At 44.6% G+C, this 24,583-nt stretch overlaps 1 protein-coding gene across 2 annotated transcripts in view; it reads left to right on the top strand.

Moving 5' to 3' along the window:
* Positions 1-24,583, top strand: part of AGAP1 (ArfGAP with GTPase domain, ankyrin repeat and PH domain 1) — a 405,970-nt gene that overhangs the window by 320,638 nt on the left and 60,749 nt on the right. For both annotated transcript variants that reach the window (XM_040441790.1, XM_040441789.1), the window contains exons 12-13: positions 1,066-1,233; positions 14,902-15,063. In XM_040441790.1, the coding sequence (XP_040297724.1) occupies positions 1,066-1,233; positions 14,902-15,063 (330 nt within the window). The remainder of the gene's footprint in view (positions 1-1,065; positions 1,234-14,901; positions 15,064-24,583) is intronic.

Here is a 24,583-nt window from a genome sequence, read left to right as displayed (position 1 = left end):
GACACACACAAACATGAAATAAAATAGATGAAATCTACCTGTTCGACGCCGGGTCCTTCTGCTAGTATATATAGAACACCGGATCCACCATTTACAATAGATGATGGTCACTTGCCAGCTTTGTTTGTCTAATACATTCCCCCAATACCCTGCACTGGGATTAAAGGTAAAGGATTAAATTGCGAACTGACTGCAGCAGTCACTAGAGGGAGCTTTACCACATACTGTCCTATTGTATTTAATGTGTTATCATAGTAGATTTCTTAATAGTAGGACTTATACTTTTTGCTTTCATTTACCTGACATTATAAGGCCACATTCACATTGCCTTTGTTCTGCTGTTATTGGAGTAAAGCAGCAAAAATAATGGACGCACTGGATTGGTAAAATGACAGACCAACCATAGTAGATGGTTGGCCATGATGATGATTTTGTACGGTGGCACATAAGCTTCTCTCTCTTGTAATTGCGCTCACCTGCATATATTTTATTTTCCTGGAGAACATTGTATTGCCTAGAAGGCTTTGGCACTCTCCACAAGGAGAAATCGTACATATACATGCATGCTCATCTTGGGGAAATGTGCATATTTTCAAGAGAAAAAAGGATCGGACATTTTGAAATCCACCAGCCCAGTCCTCTCTCTCACACCAGCCCCTCTTCTCTTTATGTAGAGAGAATGAACTCAACGTTAATCTAATGTGTATGGTCAGCATTAAAGGGGCTGTCTCACTTCAGCAAGTGGCTTTTTTCATGTAGAGAAAGTTAATACAGGAGCTCCGTACAGTATTAGAATGTATTGGCTCCGATGAGCCGAAGTTACTGCTTCGCAAAGTCTCGCAAGACTTTACGCACTAACTTCATAAATGAATTTGTACTGTGAAAAACCATTTCCCGAACTCGGGTTCGCTTCCAGACATGAAATATTCGCCTCATAGATGGGTTAACCCCTGGTCCAGTCCGATACAGCACGCGATACAGATGGAATACAAATGTGGTCAGAGTTTGGTGACGTGTTCTTGTCTATGCATGACGATTAATGATCTTGTTTGGTTGTCGTTACAGGAAACGTTACAAGCAGCACATCAGTTACCCAGATGGCCAGTGGTCAGAGTGGCATTAGCCTTGGCTCTTTCAGCCGCTTAGACGGCATGCATCAGCGGTCTTACTCCGTGTCCAGTGCTGATCAGTGGAGTGAGGGAGCTGTCCTCGCAAACTCCGCCATCAGTAGCGGTAAGTGCATAACATTATAGAGAAACTCCTGCAGACATGTGAAATCATATCCACAACCTTCCAACCTAACCTCACCTGCTTTTTGCCGATAATGGTCCACCTTTTCATTGCCATGTTAAATGTAGAAATCCGTATCTGCAGCCAGATTACAGGTATCACATGCTGTTGTTATATGGAAGCGGAGCTAAAGGCACAGGAGAGGCTACAGACAGTGCTTGGTGCAGCAGCATGCATGTCACTGGCAGTGTGCATACTCCCTATGAAGAATCGCTGAGGTTGGTGAGAATTTACAGGGTTTTCCCCTTTAATATAGCATATAGAAGCAGTGATATGAGTGATATGCAGGTTTTTCATCCTGCGGTTTTCGCAACACTATACCTGCGTTTATGGTGCGTTTTCTTCTAGCAAAAGGAAACCACACTGCAAAACTGAATTACATTGAAGGGGTTGTCCCACGAAAATATTCTACAATTTTCAAACCAGCTCCTGGATCTGAATACTTTTGTAATTGCAGCATGTGATTAAAAATTTTGTATAGCTACTGAGTTATTAAAAAAAAAAATGTATCTGTATAGCGCCACCTGCTGTTTGTGGTTTTCGTATTTCTTTGTCCTACTTACTGAGATGGCTGCACATGCTCAGTTTAATCCTTTAACTGCCTCCTGAGCTGTTAGGGAGAGAGCAGCAGCAGGAAGGGATGTGCCCCCTGAGCTGCTGCAGGAAGGACACTCCCCCTGAGCTGCTGCAGGAAGGACAAGCCCCCTGAGCTGCTGCGGGAAAGACACGCCCCCTGAGCTGCTGCAGGAAGGACACGCCCCCTGAGCTGCTGCAGGAATGACACGCCCCCTGAGCTGCTGCGGGGAAGGACACGCCCCCTGAGCTGCTGCGGGGAAGGACACTCCCCCGGAGCTGCTGCGGGGAAGGACACTCCCCCGGAGCTGCTGCGGGGAAGGACACTCCCCCGGAGCTGCTGCGGGGAAGGACACTCCCCCGGAGCTGCTGCGGGGAAGGACACTCCCCCGGAGCTGATGCGGGGAAGGACACTCCCCCGGAGCTGCTGCGGGGAAGGACACTCCCCCGGAGCTGCTGCGGGGAAGGACACTCCCCCGGAGCTGCTGCGGGGAAGGACACTCCCCCGGAGCTGCTGCGGGGAAGGACACGCCCCCGCTGACCTGCTGCGGGGAAGGACACGCCCCCTGAGCTGCTGCGGGGAAGGACACGCCCCCTGAGCTGCCAGCTTGATATAGATCTAGAAGAGCATTGAATGGACTATAAACACATTTTTTTAGTGTGGCTTTTTGCAGTACATCCACGACATGTGGCAGCACTCTTCGGGTGTATGCATACGGTGCAGCACTATGGTAGGACGTGATTTTGCACAACTCAACCCTTGGAAGTATGTGATCTCTTAGTGACCAGAGGGTAGATAGTTACCATTTAGATAAAATCCATAAATTATTCCAATGAGATTGGTTTGATTAACACATACACCTAGGTTCCACCTTGCGGCACCGTAGGCACTTGTCCCAATGACTACCCTGGTCTCCCTGCTGCGTTCCCTTTTCCATTTGACCTCATCTCCTGCATAACCCATTCCCACACCACAGCTGCTTGGAGATGCCACTCCTTGTCCACTTGTGCCCATCATGCATAAGTCTGGCCTCTTTAAGGAGCGTTCAGTGTAAATCCTGTATGGTTGCTATGCAAGACACATTGTCAAATGTGAGAAATTTGATCATATCATTATGTAGTGTATGTATATATAATTCACCGCTGTTCCCGCTCTCTTCCCTTTAAACCACCCAGCAATGAGGCTATTAATGTAAGGTAGCGACTTTTAGCTGTAATTTGCACAAATTCTCTGGTTCCGGAGCAAAGATTCTCTCAGGAATTCAGGTGATGCAGACAGCAGAGGTAGGAACGTGGCCATAACCCCATTGAAGTGACAGTCGGGGACGAGGCTTTAAGCTTCTTCCAAGAGAAAGGCACTAGAAAGGGAAAGATTCCTCCAAGTGACAATCTTGTGACGGGGAACGGAACAGAGGGAAAGAGAGAAGAGAGACGTCTTCAGAGGCGCAAGAAATAATAACAAGGATTCGTGCAGCCAAAAAAAGACAGCCGTGTGTTGAGGGAGGGGGGAGGGTTTGAAGATGTCTCCTGTAAGAGACACTATTTGTGAGCATTGTCACAGAGGAACAATGCAGTCTGCGGAGAGCCCAGAAAACGGCTGTGTGTGTTTTTATTCATCTAGATCAGGAACCTTAAAAGCAAAGAGTAACCTTCTTCTCTCCTGTTAATTCCGCTGCAGTGCGCTTAGGGAGAGATTGGAGGGCTCTCTTTTAGGTGAAGGGCTTCTATGTACATGGCGTATATATGCTAGCGCAGAATATGGCTGCTAGCATTGTATACTACATAGTACATGTCTATACTGGATTATATAAAGACTTTTAACTGCTTTTAACCCATGGAGAATGTAAAAATTCCAATTTTGGGGGAGAACGTTACCTTTCTTGAACATCTCAGTTAGTGGAATGGTCGAATGTTTTCTGTACAGAAACACATTTTAGATTTTGTTTCTCACTTTTAGTATCACTTACTTTTTATTGTTTTTCATTAAGTACATTGGTGCTACTTATGGATGTTATGGAGGTGGATCTCCCGCTTGTCACCATTTCTGTGATGCAAGGAAGAGAGCGGCTAACAGATAGCAGCTCTCGCTCTTATGTACTTTGGCCATGCAATACTATTTTCCCCTGCAGTGGCCACCCTGCAGATATATACCAGAGTTCGGGAAATGTTTTTTTTACAGTAAAAATTAATCTATGAAGTTATTACGCAAAGTCACACACCAATATATTATAATACTGTACGGAGCTCCTGCTCCGTACAGTATTGGACCGAAGTTTTTTGCGAATAGACTTCGGATGTTTCATCCGAAGTCGATTCGCTAATACACACCTGACCATAAGACGCAACTAGGTTTTAGAGGAGGAAAATGAGGGGAATTTTTTTTTTTCAGACCTCTGATCAGGCTCCTAATCTTCATCAGATCTCAGATCAGACCCCCAGTCTTCATCAGACCCCCAATCTTCATTTGACCTCAGAACAGACCCCCCAGTCTTCATCAGACCTCAGAACAGACCCCCCAGTCTTCATCAGACCTCAGATCAGACCCCCCAGTTTTCATCAGACCTCAGAACAGACCCCCCAGTCTTCATCAGACCTCAGAACAGACCCCCCAGTCTTCATCAGACCTCAGATCAGACCCCCCAGTTTTCATCAGACCGCAGGTCAGACCCCCAGTCTTCATCAGACCCTCAATCTTCATCAGACCTCAGATCAGACTCCCCAGTCTTCATCAGACCCTCAATCTTCATCAGACCTCAGATCAGACCCCCCAGTCTTCATCAGACCGCAGGTCAGACCCCCAGTCTTCATCAGACCGCAGGTCAGACCCCCAGTCTTCATCAGACCCTCAATCTTCATCAGGCCGCAGGTCAGACCCCCCAGTCTTCATCAGACCGCAGGTCAGACCCCCAGTCTTCATCAGACCCTAAGATCAAATCAGACAAAAATAAATACAATTTCTTGCCTTTCCTGCTCTGGACTGCGGCACCACTCTTCCTGAAGCGCAGCACTGTGACCTGATGTCACAGCATATGGTGGCACTTACGTGCACTACTTTCTGACGCTATTTTCTGTGAGGACACAGCACTGGAGAAGACCAGGGAGTGGTGAGTAATATAAATGCTACACTCACCGCTCCCTGGTCCTACTGTACTAATGAGCTCTTCCATAATGGAAGCGCTAATTAATATTGGCTTTATAAGAACCACTGCCATTTTTTACCTACTTTTGGGAGGGGAAAGTGCATCTTACAGGGCGAAAAATACGGTGTTTAAATATAACATATATACACAAACACACACATAGTGCTGTGCAAATGTTTTAGGCAGGTGTGGAAAAATGCTGCAGAGTAAGGCCCCTTGCAGACGAGCATGTCCGGATTAGGTCAGGATGCTTTGCAAAAGCGTTCAGTAAAAATTGTGCGATTATCCAGGCAGTGTCATTCAGTTTTGCCTGCGATCGCGTTGTTTTTATCGCGCGGGTACAATGCGTTTTGCACGCGCGTGATAAAAAACTGAATGTATACAAACAACATCTCTTAGCAACCATCCTTAAAAAAAAAAACGCATAGCATCCGCACTTGCTCGCGGATGCGATGCGATTTTCACGCAGCCACATTCACTTCTATGTGGCCAGCGTTGCGTGAAAATCGTAGAATATAGAACATGCTGCGATTTTCACGCAACGCACAAGTGATGCGTGAAAGGCAACGCACATGTACACAGCCCCATTGAAATGAATGGGTCCGGATTCCGTGCGGGCACAATGCGTTCGCATCACGCATTGCACCCGCACGGAATACTCGCTTGTGTGAAAGGGGCCTCAAGCTGCATTTACAATGTGTCAATTTGCAGACGATTGTCAGGAGGGTAGAGTTCCTTCCGGACAATTGCATGAGGACAAGCGCTGGCTACTGCCATCACTTGTGCTCATACAGCTGCATTGTTTCTGGGCAGCAGAGTGCTGTTTAGGCTACATGCACACAAACGTATTTTGTTTCCGTGTGCTGCCCGCATCAGTAAGTCTGTTCCGTAGCCCCGCCAACAAAATAGAACATGTTCTATTCTTGTTCGTTTTACAATGGATGGCATACGGATGTCATCCATTTTTTTTGCGGATCCGCAATTTGTGGACCGCAAAACGCATACGGTCATGTGCATGTAGCCCTAGACTGCACCATCTGCTACCGAGAAATGATGATTGAGGCGTCTGCACTTCGGATCGTTTCGCTTGTTCATCCGGTGATCTGCAGCACCTTTACACCGGCAGATTATCGGGAACGAACGCTCGTAAGAATGTTCCTTCCCAATAATCTGCCTGATAATTGACCAATCTAAACGAGGCTTAAACTGAGTCTTTCACCATATATGACCATTACAGACCATTCAGATCAGGTTCTCCATTACTTTCCCCAGATTACTATGGTACCTTTCATATTGCAGTTCATTGCCGATTTGCTCCAAAAAACACTTTTATTACCATATGGTAATTAGGTTCTGAAGGTGCCCAGGCCCCTCTGCGCTTTGCTTACCAAACCCCTCCTCTTTCACCCCTCTGGCCCGCCCTTGTTTAATCTGATTACCTCCTCCTCTTTGTCTGAAATCCCGTGCCTTTGCCGGCTGGTTCTGGTTGCGCAGGCTGGCGCATGCGCATTGAAAGTCTTTGTTCCTCTGCCCATAATCGGCAATGCAGTGCGCACGCGTCGGGAATGTGTGGAGCGGCGAGGACGCGGGATTTCAGACGGAGAGGAGGAGGTAATCAGATTAAACAAGGGCGGGCCAGATTGGTGAAAGAGGAGGGGTTTGGTAAGCAAAGCACCGAGGGGCCTGGCAACCGGCCGCATGAACGCCTCCCCTGGGCACCTTCAGAACCTAATTACCATATTGTATAAAAGTGTTTTTTGGAGCAAATCGGCGATGGACTGCAATATGAAAGGTATCATTGTAATCTGGGGAAAGTAATAGAGAACCTGATCTGAGTGGTCTGTAATGGTCATATTTGGTGAAAGGGACTCCCTTTAAAGGGGTTGTCTCATCATGGACAATGGGGGCATATCGCTAGTATATGCCCCCATTGTCTTATAGGTGTGGGACCCGCACCTATATTGAGAACAGAGACCCGCAAGTGAAGGGGGGCCGCGCATGCTCGGTACGCTCCCATTCACTTCTATCGGGAACCGGCTTGGTGGTGGCCGATCCAGAGTCCTCCAGCCACCACCTTGCGGGGCTCCGTTCTCGATATAGGTGTGGGACCCGCACCTATAAGACAATGTGGGGCATATCCTAGCAATATGCCCCCATTGTCCATGATGAGACAACCCCTTTAAGAATGCTTTCAAGAATAGAAAAGTATAATAGTTAGTAATTTATTAATTGATAAAAAAAATTAAGTGAATGAACAAAAGAGAAATCCAAATGAAATCAGTATTTGGTGTGACCACCCTTTGCATTAAAAACAGCATCAGTTCTTCCAGGTAACACTTGCAGACAGTTTTTGAAGAAACTCGGCAGGGAAGTTTTTCCAGACATCTACGAGAACCAGCCACATATCTTCATGGATGTAGGCTTTCTCAAATCCTTCCCTCTCTTCATGTAATCCCAGACAGACTCGGTGATGTTGAGATCAGGGCTACTGTTCTTCCAGGACTCTTTGTTCTTTATGCTGAAGATAGTTCTTAATGAGATTGGCTGTATGTTTGGGGTGGTCCTGCTGCATGATAAATGTGGAGCCAATCAGACTCTATATATAGATAGCGATATATGGTATATATTTTCTCGCTGCTTTGACACGTTGGCAGAAAAAAACTTTTGATTGGGGAATTCACATAGGACCTTTTTGTGGTGGTTTCACAGACTTTTCTCTGTTGTTTTTCTGCAGTTTTTTGTGAATTAAAAAAACGCCACCTACAGTTGTTAGATGTAAATTAGTAAGAATTATGAAATGCTGTATCTCCTCTATAGTAAATAAAACGCATTACCCAAAAAATTGTCTGTCTGTTTGAAGGTTTTGACCCACAAAAAAAAGACAAACCAATTATGTGTGTGAAGGAAGCATTAAAGGGAACCTGTCATCAACTTTATGCAGCCCGTACTAATGGCAGCATTAAGTACAGACAGGTGAGTTGATTTCAGCGGTCTGTCATTTAAAAGTAAGTGGTTGCCGAGAACCAACATCACAATCATTGCAGACTGGGCCTGGAAAAGAGTCACGGCCACCTGAGAAGAGTCCTGGTTATTCATGAATTCCTGCTCTCCTGTCCACCTGCTGATGGCTGACAGTCTTCTTCCTAGTTTTCTCCCTTTCTCTCTAGGAGAGAACTGCCAATCATCAGCTGATGGGCGGGAGAGCAGGAGATTAGGAATAACCAGGACTCAAGGCCTGGGCTGCAATGATTATGATGCTGGTTCAGCATTTCTGTCACTATTTTATGCTGCCCTCAGTGAGGTCAGCAGAAAGTTGATGACAAGTTCCCTTTAAGCTGCTCTCACACCTGCGGCACGGACATCCGGCCACCTGATTCAACAGAGAATGCCGGGATTCAGCCGGACACAAATCGCAGCATGGAGCGGTTTGAGTCCGGACGAATAAGGTCAGATCTCTGCTGGAACCCATTATACTTGATGGGGCTGGCGGGCATCCGGTTGCATCTGGCAGTGCTGGATCTGGAGAATTCCACCAGGCTGTACTCTGCCTAAACAGCCTGCTGGAATTCACACCGCAAGTGCTAAAGTAGCCTAAGACTTAAAGGGGTTATCCGACCCCTGAAATGTTCCCCCCATATGTATGGGCCCCTCACACACAATGTACTTTCCTCACTTCCCGCCACCCACGTCGCTCCTGGTCCCCGCACGGCCACTGCTGCTTCTCCCGGTGCGCGGATGAAAACATTCAGTGTCCAGGGAGGGGCCTCGTCACAGCCTGCTATTGGCTGTCCATATCCCCCCGACACCGAATGTTTTCATCCGCGTGCGGGGACCAGGAGTGACGCGGGTGCCGAAGGGCAAGGTAAGTACATTGTGTGTGAGGGGCCCAGGCAGTAGGGGAGGCATTTCAGGGGTCGGATAACGACTTTAAGGGTGTATTACACCTGCCAATTTTTCAGCACATGATCACTAACGAGCATTGGTAGTAACGCTTGTTAGCGATCATCTGGCAGTCTGAAACTTCTGCCGATTGCCCATGAACGACCAAACGCTCGTTCATCGGGCAATCCAAATCTTGCCAGGTTATTCCATCAATGGATTTTTTCTTGCCTGATGGCACGGGCATATTCCAAGATGACAATGCCAGGATTCATCGGGCTCAAATTGTGAAAGAGTGGTTCAGGGAGCATGATACGTCATTGTCACACATGGATTGGCCACCACAGAGTCCAGACCTTAACCCCATTGAGAATCTTTGGGATGTGCTGGAGAAGGCTTTGCGCAGCAGTCAGACTCTACCATCATCAATGCAAGATCTTGGTGAAAAATGAATGCAACACTGGATGGAAATAAATTTTGTGACATTGCAGAAGCTTATTGAAACAATGCCACAGCGAATGCGTGCCGTAATCAAAGCTAAAGGCGGTCCAATGAAATATTGGAGTATATGACCTTTTTTTTTTTCTTTTTTTTTTTTTTGGTCTCGACTTTTTATTTTTTTCGACAGGCAGTGTATGTTTGCCATATTTAGTCAAATTTTAACTTTTGAGTGGAGGATCTCCTTAATGTACTGAGTCAGAGAAAACAAATGTCATTTAATTGTATGGCTGTCAGTTAGATCACACGAGCGATACGGAATGCGTCAGGGTCAGTTCAGGGAAAAACTGATGGTTTTGCATGCCAGGGCAATCTGTTTTGTCTGCGATTGCGTTCAGTTTTTTCCGCGCAGTTGCTATCCGTTTTTGATGCATTTTTCATGCACATGACGCAAAACCGAAGAACAACAATCTACATCTCCTTGCACCCATCAGTGAAAAACGCATTGCATATGGATGCCTTCGTTTTTTTTCATGCAAGCCCCATTCACTTCTATGGAGCCGGGGCTGTGTGAAAAACACACATGCTGCGATTTTTACTGAACGCGGATATGATTGAAATAAATGAGTCAGGATTCAGTCCCGATGCTATCCGTTCACAACACGCATCGCAACCGGACGGAAAACTCGCTTGTGTGAAAGTGGCCTCAGGGGCATGCAAGGAGAAGCACAATCTGTTTCTGATCGCTATGCGCATAGATGCGCGTTCATTATCTTTTGCAATAACTGATTAGGTGATACGTTCATCATCCTCAGATGGTTACTGCCAATAGGTTAATTTCCATCATTCTGAACCAGTGATATAGGCATGCTGGAACGTGTAGTCCCACCCTGGCTGGAATGGCATAGAAATCTCCAGATATTAACCCCTCTAGTACAGTCTTCTAGTGTTTTTTGTATTCGCTAGGAGTTAACTGCAGCAGCGTAAAAATCTCATCAGGAACATGACAAAAAGGGAAATGAGGAATAATCAGGTACTTGGCAATGCGCGAAAAATGATAAATGCACCTGATATTCCCTTGTAATAAAACTTTTTTTTTTTTTTTCTAAAATGCCCCCCACCTTCTCCAGGCAGTGAATTCAGCGTCTCAGCCCCCCCACTTTCTGGCAGATCAGCGATTGTCGTTCCGTACTTTTGACTTTTTTTATTTCCTCTTTTTTTTTTTTGTCATTTACATCAAACAAGTAAGAACCTTTTAATTTAAACTTTCTCTCTTCCCTTTCATTAAAAGGGTTGAATCTGAAAGCTCTGTGTTAATGTGCGTGTGATATCAGCGGGGACAGAGAGACAAGTTTCTCTCTGGTTTCTTCTTGTTCTTCTCTATCTTTGGGATTTAAATGTCCGTCTTTGCTAGTGAATATGCTGCTTATTGTCCCTGCTTTTTGTCCAAGACAAAATAACACACATCGGGTCTTCATTTTATTTTTTGATTTCAATGCTCTTTTCCCCCCTCTTCGCATTCAATTAACGGCATGCATGGGGGGCAGAGTAAAAGGATCTTATTTTTTAAGCAGTCTGTGTTTCCCTGTGGCTCCCGCCTTTGAAAGCTGCTCTGAACGTTTCCTAATTAGATAAATTACTTTATCTGAAGGACCACAAAACAGGAGGTGCTGGTAAAGGAAAGAATGTCAGAATGAGGTCTGGAGGGGGCATCAGGCGGAGGAGGCAGGAGTTGGAGGGTCTGATGTCAGCTTCTTCCCGCTTTTTGCCGGCTGTGTGGTATCTGCTACCTGACTTGTAAAATTAGCTGTCTTGTATGATTTGTCAGTAGAGCAGTGAAGCTCCCATCCAACCTCAGGCATTGAAATGATCCCTAGGTGCACTAACTCCTTCAGCACCAGAGCACCTGCCACCTGCGGTAGTCAGGGATGTCCTGTGCATTGGGAGCAGGGGTCAAAGAAGATGATGTCTCCTGTGATAAAACAATAACTGCTCTGTCCCCTGTCCTACCTTCTCACAGGATTGTGCAGGTGGTGGACATGCACCTCCTACTATCACTTAATACTCTTACAGAGGAGACGCGGGGCATGGCGGACTGTTTCTGGACACACAGGGTGTTCTTGGTGCTATTAGATGTCAATCCTGTTTGTAAAGAACAAAAAAAACATTTATCTTGATGATGGGGTTTATTTGGTGGTTCCAACAATAAGCAATTGTACTTCAGCCTTACATTGGGTCTTATATGGACCACTCTCCCACTTTTACACACTTTTGACCTTGTGATTAGTGTTGAGCGAACTTGTGTTTTAAGTTCTGCGTCCAAAGTTCGGGTTATCGAAGAATCCCGTTTTGGATTCTGCTACCACGGACCATAACGGAATTTAGAATCCATAACGGGATTCTTCGATAACCCGAAACCAAACTTTAGACGCCGAACTTAATAAACAAGTTCGCTCAACACTACTTGTGATGGTTTGGACTTCGCCTTTCATCCTAAAGGGGCTTGGCAGAGTTGTTGTTTTTAGATATACAGCATATCTAAGTTTTTAGATTGGAAATACAGTACTTTTTTTAGCTCTGATCTGAAGGCATTTTACATAACTTTAATAAAATTAAGTGTTCTCAAAAATGCATGTAACCTCCTTGGTCTTTTCTGTTTGGGGGGGCAGGAACAAGTTTTTATTGCATGCTTTCCTGTTGGGAGACGTAGGCCTCTTTCACACGAACGATACAGATTAGGTCCGGATGCGTTCAGTGAAACTCGCACCATTTTGCAAGCACGTTTAGTCAGTTTTGTCTGCGATTGCATTCAGTTGTTTAGTTTTTTCCGCGTGAGTGCAATGCGTTTTTATGCGTTTTTCACGCGCGTGATAAAAAACTGAAGGTTTACAAACAACATCTCTTAGCAACCATGAGTGAAAAAGGCATTGCATCTGCACCTGCTTGCGTTTTTCACTGAAGCCCCATTTACTTCTACGGGGCCAGGGCTGGGTGAAAAACGCAGAATATAGAACATGCTGCGTTTTTCACGCAACGGAGAACTGATGCGTGAAAAAAAAACTCTTATGTACACAGACCCATTGAAATAAATGGGTCCGGATTCGGTGTGGGTGTTCTATGCGTTCGTGGAAAACTCGCTCGTGTGAAAGGGACCTGAATAAGGGCAACTGTGATATTAGACTCCCTAAATATGTTCATGAAGGTTTGAGGTGCCTTGGGATTCCCGTTTTAGCTCCCATTAAAGAGGACCTGTCAGTACAATCTGTAGACACCATCTAATGGAGAAGGAGCAGCTGAACAGATTGATATATATTTTGTTACTGTAAATGTGTAATTTATACATTTATACCTGCCTTTTCTAACTGAAGACCATACACGTGGGAGGTGTTATCAGTGACTGACCGCTATCTCTGTAATAAACAGCCGGATGTGGCAGACGATTTTGGGGAGGGAAGCGTTCCCTCCCGGCAGTCGCCTGCTTGTTAGCGGAGGAGACCGCTACTATTACATGCAGTGATCTCCTCCACAGCATGGGGAGGAGCGATCGCCTTTTGTATGTGTTTTAGGTCATGTTCAAACACTAACGTTTGTGTCACAATTTAGATGCACATTTCAAAATACCACCCCAAACTGCACCATTTAATCCCAGTTGCAAACCAGTAGGGTATTAGGTCAAATGTACATTTCTTTCTCCAAAATGGGCTTTGAGTGCCATGACCTGCCTCCCTGGTTATGTCCCAGTTATTTTACTGCACATTACCCAGAAATATGTCCTATACATTGTCTACCAGAGTATAGCAAATCTATGACCTATAGGGGATTGTCAGGTTTTTGTTTAGTTTTTTTCTGATGGTTTATGGCTTATTCCTCATTTGTTAGTACGTGTTTCATTATAAGGACAGTGCAGCCGTTAGCTGTTTGACAATGGCGGCATTATTGAAGGGGATGTGTCTGACGAGACAACCTCCTTCAAATAGTCTCCTTTCATAGTCTCAGTTCCTCTTTTTTTTTTGGGGGGGGGGGGGGGTACTTAGGTTTCAGTTAGAATAGATCTTCTAGAGTTTGTATAGATATTTATGGACGGTGTATGTATATTCACAGGTGCACATTATCATTGTGGGAGCGTTTCGCATCAGGGGGTACTTTTGCCAGACTTGGGTAGAATGCAGCATATGGCGTATGGGGGTTGCCAGTACAATATGTGGTATCTTGTCAGCTGAGATAAGTTGCCAGATCTTCCACTTGAGCTGAAGGAACGTATAATAAGTTATGTGTGTCCTTGAGCGCAGGCCAGCGACGGCAGTGATCACTTGGAGGGTTCATTTCCCTGCACTAAATTTATGGGAATGTTATTTTATACTTGCTCATCACAAACCCTGAACTGCATGAAGCGGCTGCCCACAGAAGAGGGGTATATTTTGGGAGAGGGTGTAACACGTTCTTACAATGGCAATAAAATAGGATGGAGGGTGTGAGATGATATCCATAAAAAATGGAAGCTGCACAGTCTGGATGGACCACGTCTCCCCGTTCCATTCCCTCCCTCTCTGCATCTTTTATATATCTGTCAGCTTTTTCTTATTTCTTTCTATTCGCTTCTCATTGTTTTATGAGCAAGCTGTTCCATTCTTCCGTGTCTGTTGTGTGTTAGACACATTCAGTATCCCCTTTTTTCTCTCCCCGAAGAAAGAGGCGATTTCCTGTTTTATCTCCATTGTAAGATCTTAAGAATAAAGCCGCAATATGCAAGTTAGTTGTATTGCGCTACCTACCAGTAGAACAATACAAGCAGAGAGGAGGTTATAACAAAGACGTCTTTACTCATTCAGTTTTGGTTATAAGGTGTATTTCTTGTATGGTACAGAACGTTTTGGGGGGTTTTTTTTCACTAGAAGGAGGTCCATACACATTAAGATATCTTCTATGCACCTATGGATAGTCAGATATCTTCCAGTCCTTACATATCTCTTTGTGCCACTGCTTTGAAGGAAAAAAATGGAGCTGTCAGAAAGAGACAGGATTTCACATATTATGTTCCCTAATGTAGTCCTATCAAATATAGTCCTGTACTGGACATGATTGTCTTTTTACCCCAAGACATTGTACAGCTTACGGGCATGTGGGATGAAGACAACCCTTTTTTAAATGGAAGTTGGACGATGATACACCTCGTTATCAGATGTTTGTGGCAGGGGAAATGTAGAGTTAAATTTCCAGTCATTTAAATCAACGCCCAACTATGTAATACATGGCTAGGAAGGGTCCTACGAGCACTATGTCACTGTACGGCCGGAAGAAGACCAGCTAGCAATGCACTGTTCTCACCTTCCTGTGCCTCCCGCATTCTACTGACTGCTTCCATGATGGAAGCGGACATTAGCCATTTCTGGCAGGGGGCCACATGAAATGGTCCCTTCGGACCGGAGGTTCCCCACCCCTGATCTATGTGGTTTTATGCCCTAAGTGTCTGGCTTGGTAGTTGTTCTCCTGTTGGTCTTCTTCCCAGATGCAGAGAAGCAATGTTGTAGTTGATTATTCCTGCTTTTGAACATTCTCTATCATCTCTGTTCTTAAATTGCAGACACCGGCCTGGGTGACTCTGTGTGTTCGAGTCCCAGTATTTCTAGTACCACAAGCCCCAAATTGGATCCACCTCCGTCCCCACATGCAAATCGAAAGAAACATCGCAGGAAGAAGAGTACTAGTAATTTCAAGGCTGATGGGCTCTCCAGCACGGCTGAAGGTGAGATGACGCTTGGCTTTATGTCTGTCATTCTTTCACCGCTTTGACTGTATAGAAGACCATATATATAGGAACGTTCCATCAGGCTGCATATAATCATGCCAGTTCTAACTCCAGCATGTCGCCCACCTCACTGCTCAAAGTGTTCCGTTCACTCATTCATTTACTTTGTATATGTGGCTGGCACATTTCTGCACCATCAGCCGGCATTCTGAAGTGTATGGCTCATCCCAACGTTGACCATCTGTTCCCCAAGGAGATCAGCGCTGCTACAGGAGTCGGGCAGCAGCTTATCCCAGTATTAGTAGAGATGGCTTTTGGCTGGCTTAGTATGTCATTCGAGAATTCGCAATCACCTTCCTCTCAACACATTCAGTTGTCAGAGAACAGCAGCCACTTAACTGGGTTTCCCAGAGTTTTACAAATAAAATAAAATCTTCAAAGATACTTCAGATTGATACAAAGGGGAATTCCTGTTCTATCTGGCACTGCCCTAGGCCTTATTCACACTCCACAGTTGTGTGCTGTCCACGTATCATTTTAAACTATGTCTTCACACATCCGTGTTTTAGCATGGTCTGTGGGTTTAACACGGAAGCGTGCTCTATTTTTGTCCATGTTTACAGATCCATCACACCCGTTATAGTCCACGGGTCAGTGAAAAAAACAAAAACAACACGGGTGCCATCCATGTTTTGTTTGTGTTTCACGGACCGTTTATAGGAGATGCTCAGCTGTGCTTTGTCTGTGGAACACGGATGACGCACTGAGAGCAAAAACGAACACACGGACCAAACATGGATTCTTCACAGAAATCTTCATGGATGAATCACTGACCGTCTTATCACAGGCGTGTGAATAAGTTGGGTGACAAAGTGTAAAATCTCCAGGCCTGATGCATATACAGTCATTAAAGCGGCCATACTAAAATGATTTTTTATCATGGTAATTAGTCTTGATGGAATCGAGCTTTGGATCATAGACCCAAAGTCGATTCGTTTCAAAAACTTAGATTTTTAAGTTAGGAATCCGAAGTCGGGTTTGGTACCAAGGTACCAGCCAGAACCAAATCCGACTTCTGATTCCTGTTTTAAAATGTTTTTGAAGCTGCAGATAGGAATACCAAATTAATTCACCAAAGTCTCACGAATTTCTGCCAGTGTACAGAGACGGCATTAAAATCAAAGTTTTTGAACAAATCGACTTCGGATCTATGATCCGAAGCTCGATTCTCTCAAGACTAATTTTAATCTGTCATTGGTATGAATCTAGAAGCTGTAAACCTACAATGCTCGAGTGCAAGTAGGTGCCAGTGTTTTACCACCAGTTGCCATGTTGATTGTGAAATTCAGAAATACTGGCTTTCTACTCATTTCAAGTATGGCTACTACTCCATTGCCGTTCGGTATCCGACTCAAACCCTTCTTGGGTTTGTTGGTAGATCCATCGGATTCATCCAGTCACTGTTTAGGCAAACATGAAACCTCACATTAATGCCAGCGTCTAGGCCAGTGGTGGCGAACCTATGGCACGGGTGCCAGAGGCGGCACTCAGAGCCCTCTCTGTTGGCACCCACGCCCTGGAAAAAGTCTATGGGGTACCAATATGGCTTAGGGTACTTTCACACTTGCGTTGCATTTGTAGATGGATCCGCATCAATGCAACAAATGCATTGAAACACCGGATCCGTCTCTCCGGTGTCATCCGGAAAAACAGATCCGGTATTTTTTATTTTTTTTTTTCGCATTTTTAAAGGTCTGCGCATGCGCAGACCGGAAATCCGGTTCCGTTTTGCCGGAACACTTGGTGCCGGATCCGACATTAATGCATTTTAATGGAAAATAATGCTGGATCCGGCATTCCTGCAAGTGTTCCGGAATTTCGGACTGAGAAAATACTGTAGCATGCTGCGGTATTTTCTCTGGCCAAATACCGTTAGATTGACTGAACTGAAGACATCCTGATGCATACTGAACGGATGCTCTGCATTCAGAATGCATTAGGAGGAAACTGATCAGTTCTTTTCCAGTATTGAGCCCCTAGGACGGAACTCAATGCCGGAAAAGAATAACGCTAGTGTGAAAGTGCCCTAAGTCTTTTCCTGCCATTCATCGGCACAGGCAGAGCACTGAATGTAGGCAGGCTATTATAGCTAAATGTAAAGTACATGGAAAATATACTATACTGGACTGTAGTATTCAGGTTAAATTGCCGTGTTGGCACTTTGCGATAAATAAGTGGGTTTTGGGTTGCAGTTTGGGCACTCTAAAAGGTTCGCCATCGCTGGTCTAGGCAGACAGAGACAGACGCATAGCTTCCAGTTCTTGCTTGGCACACATCTTATCTGGGGCAGTGCCATCTGCAGAGGATCCAGTGCTTCACTGATCACAGTCACTGACTAAACTTAAAGCCCTCTAATTAACCCTTTTGAAATGTGATCCCTGCTAGTTCTGTCTGTGGTCGTGGGATGTGCAGAGTCCCATGTCCTTTGCTTTTCTGCACCTGGTCCTCCTGTGTGGTCACAGTGCACCTGTTGAAGACCATCCCGGACTCTGCCTAATTACGGAGAGCTCCGAGACGAGTGTGACCCTCATTGATTTCTCTATCTGTGCTGAGGTGCCATGGTGAACTGCACTATGACAGAGTGTGTAATTACATTACAAGGAATACAGAGCCTATAATTCGCCGGTGTCAATTGCATTTTTAAAGGGCCAAAATGGTTTTAGTTGCATAAATGAAATGGATGAACCAATAACCGCAGCATTTGTGTGAAAGCAGTAATATTCTTAAAATACGCACTTTTTAAGACCCTTTCAACACAGTTTTCTTCCTCTTATGTATCCCTACATTACACAAAAGGGCTTTACATCTTTTGTATTGCAATCAGCATGTCTGCCCGTATTATACACGGAGCGGAGTGTCTGTCTATTATGCGCAGTACATTGTGTGTCTTTGTGTATGGTTTTATTAAAGATCAGCCCGGGTGTTTTGTATTCTACTTGTGATGAGATGTGTTTCAGTATTACACAAAGAACAGTGTGAGTATTTGTAAGGTGTGCTGTGCCAAAGGCAAGAATTGTCCATCATGTTCATCTGGCCAGTCTCCAGGTCTGTATGTTTCGCAGTTTTTTTTAATGGCATTAATTGTTTGCAGTATTGAGCATTTTCCATAAAGGCTAAGATGACTATTTAGATCTGTTATAAGATGCATAGTATTTGCCTCTGTGACTTCTCTCCGGTGTTTGATATCCATTTTTGTCCAACCTTTGAGTCTCTGTTCCCCATTTCTTGTCTTATATTTTTTCGTTCCCCTCCTCAGCTCTTAGGTGTCCATTTCCCATCTTTCCCGACCATCGAGTACCTTTTGAGTCCATCTTATATATAAAGGGGTTGGCCCATCTCATACATTCATAGGATATTGCTAGGATATGTCACCAATGTCTGATAGGTGCAGGTCCCACCTCCTATCTCTAGAACGGAGCCCACATAGTGACCAAAAATAGCCAAGGGCCCTCTCGGCAAGCCCCATAGAAATGAAAGGGAAGAGCACTGTGAAAATGCAGCCCCCGCTCTATTCACTTCTATGGGTCTGACAGAAATAGTGGAGACAACGCCAATCCCATAGAAATGAATGGAGGGCAGCAACACTTGCCCGGTGTACTCTCCTTCCTGGCTTTGTTCTACAGATAGGTGAAGGTCCCAGAGGTGGGCATTTCCTAAAAAGATGCCACTAATGGATGAGATGGGCTAACCCCTTTAACTCCTTAGGGCCCCCCTCCCTCATTCTTTTTCTCTTATGGAGTTTGCAGGTATTTTTCCTCTCGTCTGCCGTTATATTAATTTTCGCTTTCTCACTTGACCCTTGTGGGCTTTCACATTTCAACCTAATACTTGGAGTGCCATTAGTTTTTATTATACAAATTATTACAAATGTTGTAGCACTTGTAGATTGTTGTGTATTTTGTAATGTAGATGCAGGAACCAGTGTATATACGTACTGCATGGTATACAATGCTTAAAGTACTCTGATCAGCCATAACATGAAAACCACCAGCCCAATGCTGTAGAGTTCCTCCTCTCGCCACCATAACAGCTCTCACCTATTGAGGCATGGACTCCACAAGACCTTTGAAGATGTGGTATCTGGCACCAAGACAGCAGCAGATCCTTTCCGTCAACTAAGTTGTGAGGTGGGGTCTCCATGGATCTGACACAGAAGCACTATTGGATTGAAATCGTGACCAAGCCATCCCTTGATCTCTTTGTCATGTTCCTCAAACCATTCCTGGACAATTTTTCATTACCCTGCTGAAAGAAGCCACTGTCATTAGGGAATATTGTTGCTCTATACAATGATTAGGTGGCTGCAATATGTAAATTGGCATCCTCGTGAATGTCTGAGGCCACATACACAACAAACTGTGATCACACAGTTTTGAGACCTTTCTGTAATAGCCTATATCAGTGATGGCTAGCCTCCGGCACTCCAGCTGTGGTGACACTACAACTCCCAGAATTCTCCATTCATTTCTATGGAGTTCTGAGAACAGCCAAGCAAGTGTATATCTTGGGAGTCGTACTTTTACCACAGCTGGAGTGCCGGAGGTTAGCCATCACAGGCCTACATTAACTTTTTCCAACAATTTGCACTACAGTAGCTCCTCTTTGAGACTGCAGCATAGGGGCAGGCCTGCACTCCTGACATGCATCCATACCCATGACAGCATTGCTTGTTCACAGGGTTCACTTTTGGTAGGTACCAAAGACTGCATACTGGGAACACCCCCACAAGACCTGCCATTTTGAAGGTGCTCTGACCCATTCATCTAGCTATCACAATTTGGTCCTTGTCAGTCACTTTAGATCCTCCTGGTGGACTCATATTTAGGTTTTTGCTGCCATTTTTCAGCAATTTTTTGTGATTTGTTGTAATAAAATACCAGCTCCAGATGTTAGCTGAAGCTCTAAGGCCTCTTTTACACGAGCGTGTCCGGATGCGTTGCGGCAAACCCGCGCGAGTAGGTACGCAATTGCAGTCAGTTTTGACTGCGATTGCGTTCCGTTGTTCAGTTTTTACCGCGCGGGTGCAATGCGTTTTGCACGCGCGTGATAAAAAACTGGATGTGGTACCCAGACTTGAACTTCTTCACAGAAGTTCAGGTTTGGGTTCAAGGTTCTGTAGATTGTATTATTTTCCCTTATTACATGGTTATAAGGGAAAATAATAGCATTCTGAATACAGAATGCATAGTACAATAGGGCTGGAGGGGTTAAAAAAATAAAATAAAAATTTAACTCACCTTAATCCACTTGTTCGCGCAGCCGGCATCTCTTCTGTCTTGTGTTTTGTTTTTTTTAACCCCTCCAGCCCTATTGTACTATGCATTCTGTATTCAGAATGCTATTATTTTCCCTTATAACCATGTTATAAGGGAAAATAATAAAGACCGGGTCCCCATCCCGATTGTCTCCTATCAACCGTGCGTGAAAATCGCACCGCATCCGCACTTGCTTGCGGATGCTTGCGATTTTCACGCAGCCCTATTCACATCTATGGGGCCTGCGTTGCGTTGAAAACGCACAAAGAGGAGCATGCTGCGATTTTCACGCAACGCACAAGTGATGCGTGAAAATCACCGCTCATGTGCACAGCCCCATAGAAATGAATAGGTCCGGATTCAGTGCCGGTGCAATGCGTTCAACTCGCGCGGAAAACTCGCCCGTGTGAAAGGGGCCTAAGGAAAATATGAAACTCAGGACACAACAGTTTTGTTTTTTTTGATACTGGTTTTTTTGTTGAAGGGATTTTCCAGGATTTTTTTTAACTAATGGATGGGGTCTGACACCCAGGACCCCAGCTGATCATCTGTTTGAGGAGGCATCGGCACTCACAGTAGTGTTGTAGCCGTTTTTCAGCTTTCTCTAGGCCATGTGGCGTCACCTTCATCGGTCACGTAGCCTACGCGCTGCTCAGCCCCATTGCAGTGAATGGGGCTGAGCTGCGATACCAAGCACATCCGCTATACAATGTACGGCTCTGAGCTTGGTGAGCAAAAGGGTGAGTATCTATTTTATCTATTCTGGGGATTGTTCAAGGTTTTGAATTCTCTCACAACCCCTTTAATGTTATGGCTGATTGGTGTAGGATGCTGAAATGAATGCCATTATTAATATGAACTGTGTCTGAGGGTTATGCACATTCTCCATTTATGTCGAACAGTTTGCATCTACGTTGTGTACATAAATATCATTTTTATCACGCACAGATTTCTGAAGATTTTTGCTTCTGTGCTGGGTCGCTTGTGTATTTCCTACAGACGGGTTGCCTGGTGCACAGAGGACACAACTCTTTTGTTTTTCAGTTTTCTATCAGAGGAATAGGAAAATCATTACTTTTACATCCACAGGGATTTTCCATATACAAAGTATATACAGGATACGTCTCTGATAGTATATACACCTTTCCGATAGAGCAGCATCTATAATAATGTGCCGATCAGCAGGGGAGCAAGGTGTTTCCTGCCTTACACCTGCACTGCTATGGTTGTACACTTAGCTTGGAAGAGTGCGGTCATCTGTACTTCAGCCAGAAAAGAGCATCCCTGTTGTCGACCTTCAGGAGTGCCCCCACATGCTTGCCGTCCTCTGGTACCTGGAGCTCTGTGTATGACTCTACACCGAGAGCAATGTACTGCACATGAGAACAGCGCCTGTGCCATCACATGGGTATGCGGAGGGCAATAATCACTGACTATCTCTTCCTATATAAGGTTGCTTCGACTTAACCAGTGTTTTATAACAGAACTCTTTATGGTACTCCTTCCAACCCCTAAGGCCCCTCTGTCTTTCTGTCCTTCTCTCCTTTCTTTTTCCCCATTTATTTTCTTTTTCTCCGTTTCTCCTTCCCTTCTGCTCTCTGGATGCAGCTAAACGCAAAGCATGGAAACTAAACCGTGTTGGCAGCCTGCGAAATGTTTACAGCGGCAACGCCAACACAGAAGGTAACACGTGCCCCACACTGAGACCCCCCTCTGACCCTGCTCTCTGCATGTGCTCCCCCTACTTTATTTGCATGTCTTCCCCATTGATCGCACTGCTTCTTCTTCTGTCGGTGTTTCATGTCCTTGTTCTTCTGCTACTCTCATCTCATTTCCAGGAAAATATGTGCCGCATCATACCCTGTGACGACCAGTGTGCTGCTCAGTGACAGCGAGTGACCATGTGTAGCTAGCCACGGCCTGCTCATGCCCATGTACATGTGACCTTTTTGTAATCTTTGTTGTAAAATCGTACATCTGGCTTGAAAGAAATCATGACTTTGAGCAGTGCGTTCATTAGTTCCGGTTGTGCAGTATATTGAAGAAAAAACGTGCATAGGGCTTCTTTATGCCTTTATGTACGTTTGACCATTCTGTCAGTGAATGGAGTACCGTGCAGTGCATGTTTTCACTGAATATTTTGTGTCTAGTTTGCACATATGAGGTCTATCCAATCGCTATATATATTTATCTGTCTAAAGAGGGTTTTATCCTTTCAGGTTGAGAATGGCGCGTAACCAGAAATCGGCTGCTATTTGCTCATTGACTGGATCCGCTTCTAGTTGGTCTTTTGCACCAGTGGTCTAGCACACGAGTATAGGGCTTCTTTCACACTTGCGTTTTGCCTGATCCGTAAGGGATCAGCAAAAAACGCTTCCATTTCTGATAATTCATCCGTCTGCATCCATTATGAACGGATCCAGTTGTATTATCTTTAACATAGCAATGATGAATCCGTCTTGAACACCATTGAAAGTCAATGGGGGACTGATCTGTTTTCTTTGTGTCCGAGAAAACGGATACAGCACCATTGACTTGCATTGTGGGTCATGCCGGATCCGTTTTGCCCCGCATCCCATGACGGAAAGAAAACCGCAGCTTGCCGCGGTTTTTTCTCCGGTCTAGGAACGCAACCAAATGGAGCGTAGTGCATTTTGGAGCATTCCGTTCTGCTCAGTTCAGTTTTGTCCCCACTGACAATGAGGGGGGGCAAAACAGAAACGGTTTTCTCCGGTATTGAGATCCTTTGCCGGATCTCAATACCGGAAAATGTAAACGTAAGTGTGAAAGTAGCCTAAATGTCTAAAAGGTCAACTGTCTTGACGTGTCTGTTTTAGTTTAGTTATTTCATAACACTCCTCATGAAATAACAATGCTGAAGCATCTTTTCTTAGAACTTTGCATTGTGCCGTTCCTCTGTTATTCCTCTCGCAAAGTTATGAATAAATTGACAACTGAGTGTTACTATTCCCCTTGTCAAAGGGGTGTGTTCCTATACACATTGACAATGTTCAGTCAGTCCCTTTTACAAGCAGGAGTGTTAACACCCAGTTGTCAATTTATTCATACATTTCTAACAGAGGAAAGGTACGCTCTTCAAAAATTTTATTGCATGGGGAATACAAGTATTTACTAAAACAGACATTTCAGCAGTGGTGAAAAGTCCCCTTTAAACCCTTACTGACCTCCACCATACGTGTACAGTGGAAGTTGGGTCTTTAAAGATAGCACCTACTGCGCCATAGCCGCCAGGTTTCTGCTATTTTAAACAGCAGACAACCAGGGCTAATGTCTGCGATTGGCAATAATGCAGATCACAGACATTTAATGTTCAATTGTAACAATGATATCCGAGAGGCTTTTCCCCGGGAGTGCTGCACACCCAGGACCAGAACAGCTTCCTTTTGCTGAGATCGGGGAAGCCATTTGTTCACTGGTCCCTTCCAGAGGCTTCATAGGAGGAACAGATTGAATGTCCCATAGAATGATATGGTAATTCATTCTAACGATTACATATGGTGAATGCAGTAACATAAAAATCACTTTGCCTCCCCCCCCCAAAAATCGAATAAAAAGTAATCAAAAAGTCATACACCCACTCCAATATGGTGTCGGTAAACTACAGATCACCCCACAAAATATGAGCCCTCACACAACACAATAAATATATAAAAGTTATCAGGGTCAGAATATAGTGATGCAAAGAAAAAATAAATTTTTTCCAAAGTTTAAAAAAATATAATTTCACTATTAAAACACAAGAAAAACTATATCAATGTAGTATCGCTATAATTGTACTGACCTGGAGATTGACGGAAAGGTCAGTTTTACCGCATAGAGAACATCGTAAAAATGAAACCCCATAAAAGTATGTTGGAATTGTGTTTTGTTTTTTGTTTTTGTTTTTTTTTTTTCAGTTCCACCACATTTGGATTTTTTTCCAGCTTCCCACTGCATCATATGCAACATTCAATGGAGCCAATAGAAAGTGCAACTTGTCCCTCAAAAAACAAGTCCTCATATGGCTATGTGAACCGAAAAAGTTATGGCTCCAGGAAGGCCAGGAGTAGAAAATGAAAATAGAAAAACAAATAACCTCAATGTCTGGAAAGGGTTAAAAAGAAGCGGTCACTCTGAAAATCCAGAGTAATCTGCTGCCATCATGTTCTAGGGCAGGAGGAGCTGATTGCTATATAATAATT

Source organism: Bufo bufo, chromosome 7 (genome assembly GCF_905171765.1).
Source record: "Bufo bufo chromosome 7, aBufBuf1.1, whole genome shotgun sequence".
Classification (NCBI taxonomy): Eukaryota; Metazoa; Chordata; class Amphibia; order Anura; family Bufonidae; genus Bufo; species Bufo bufo.
This window is presented reverse-complemented; position numbering and strand designations above follow the sequence as displayed.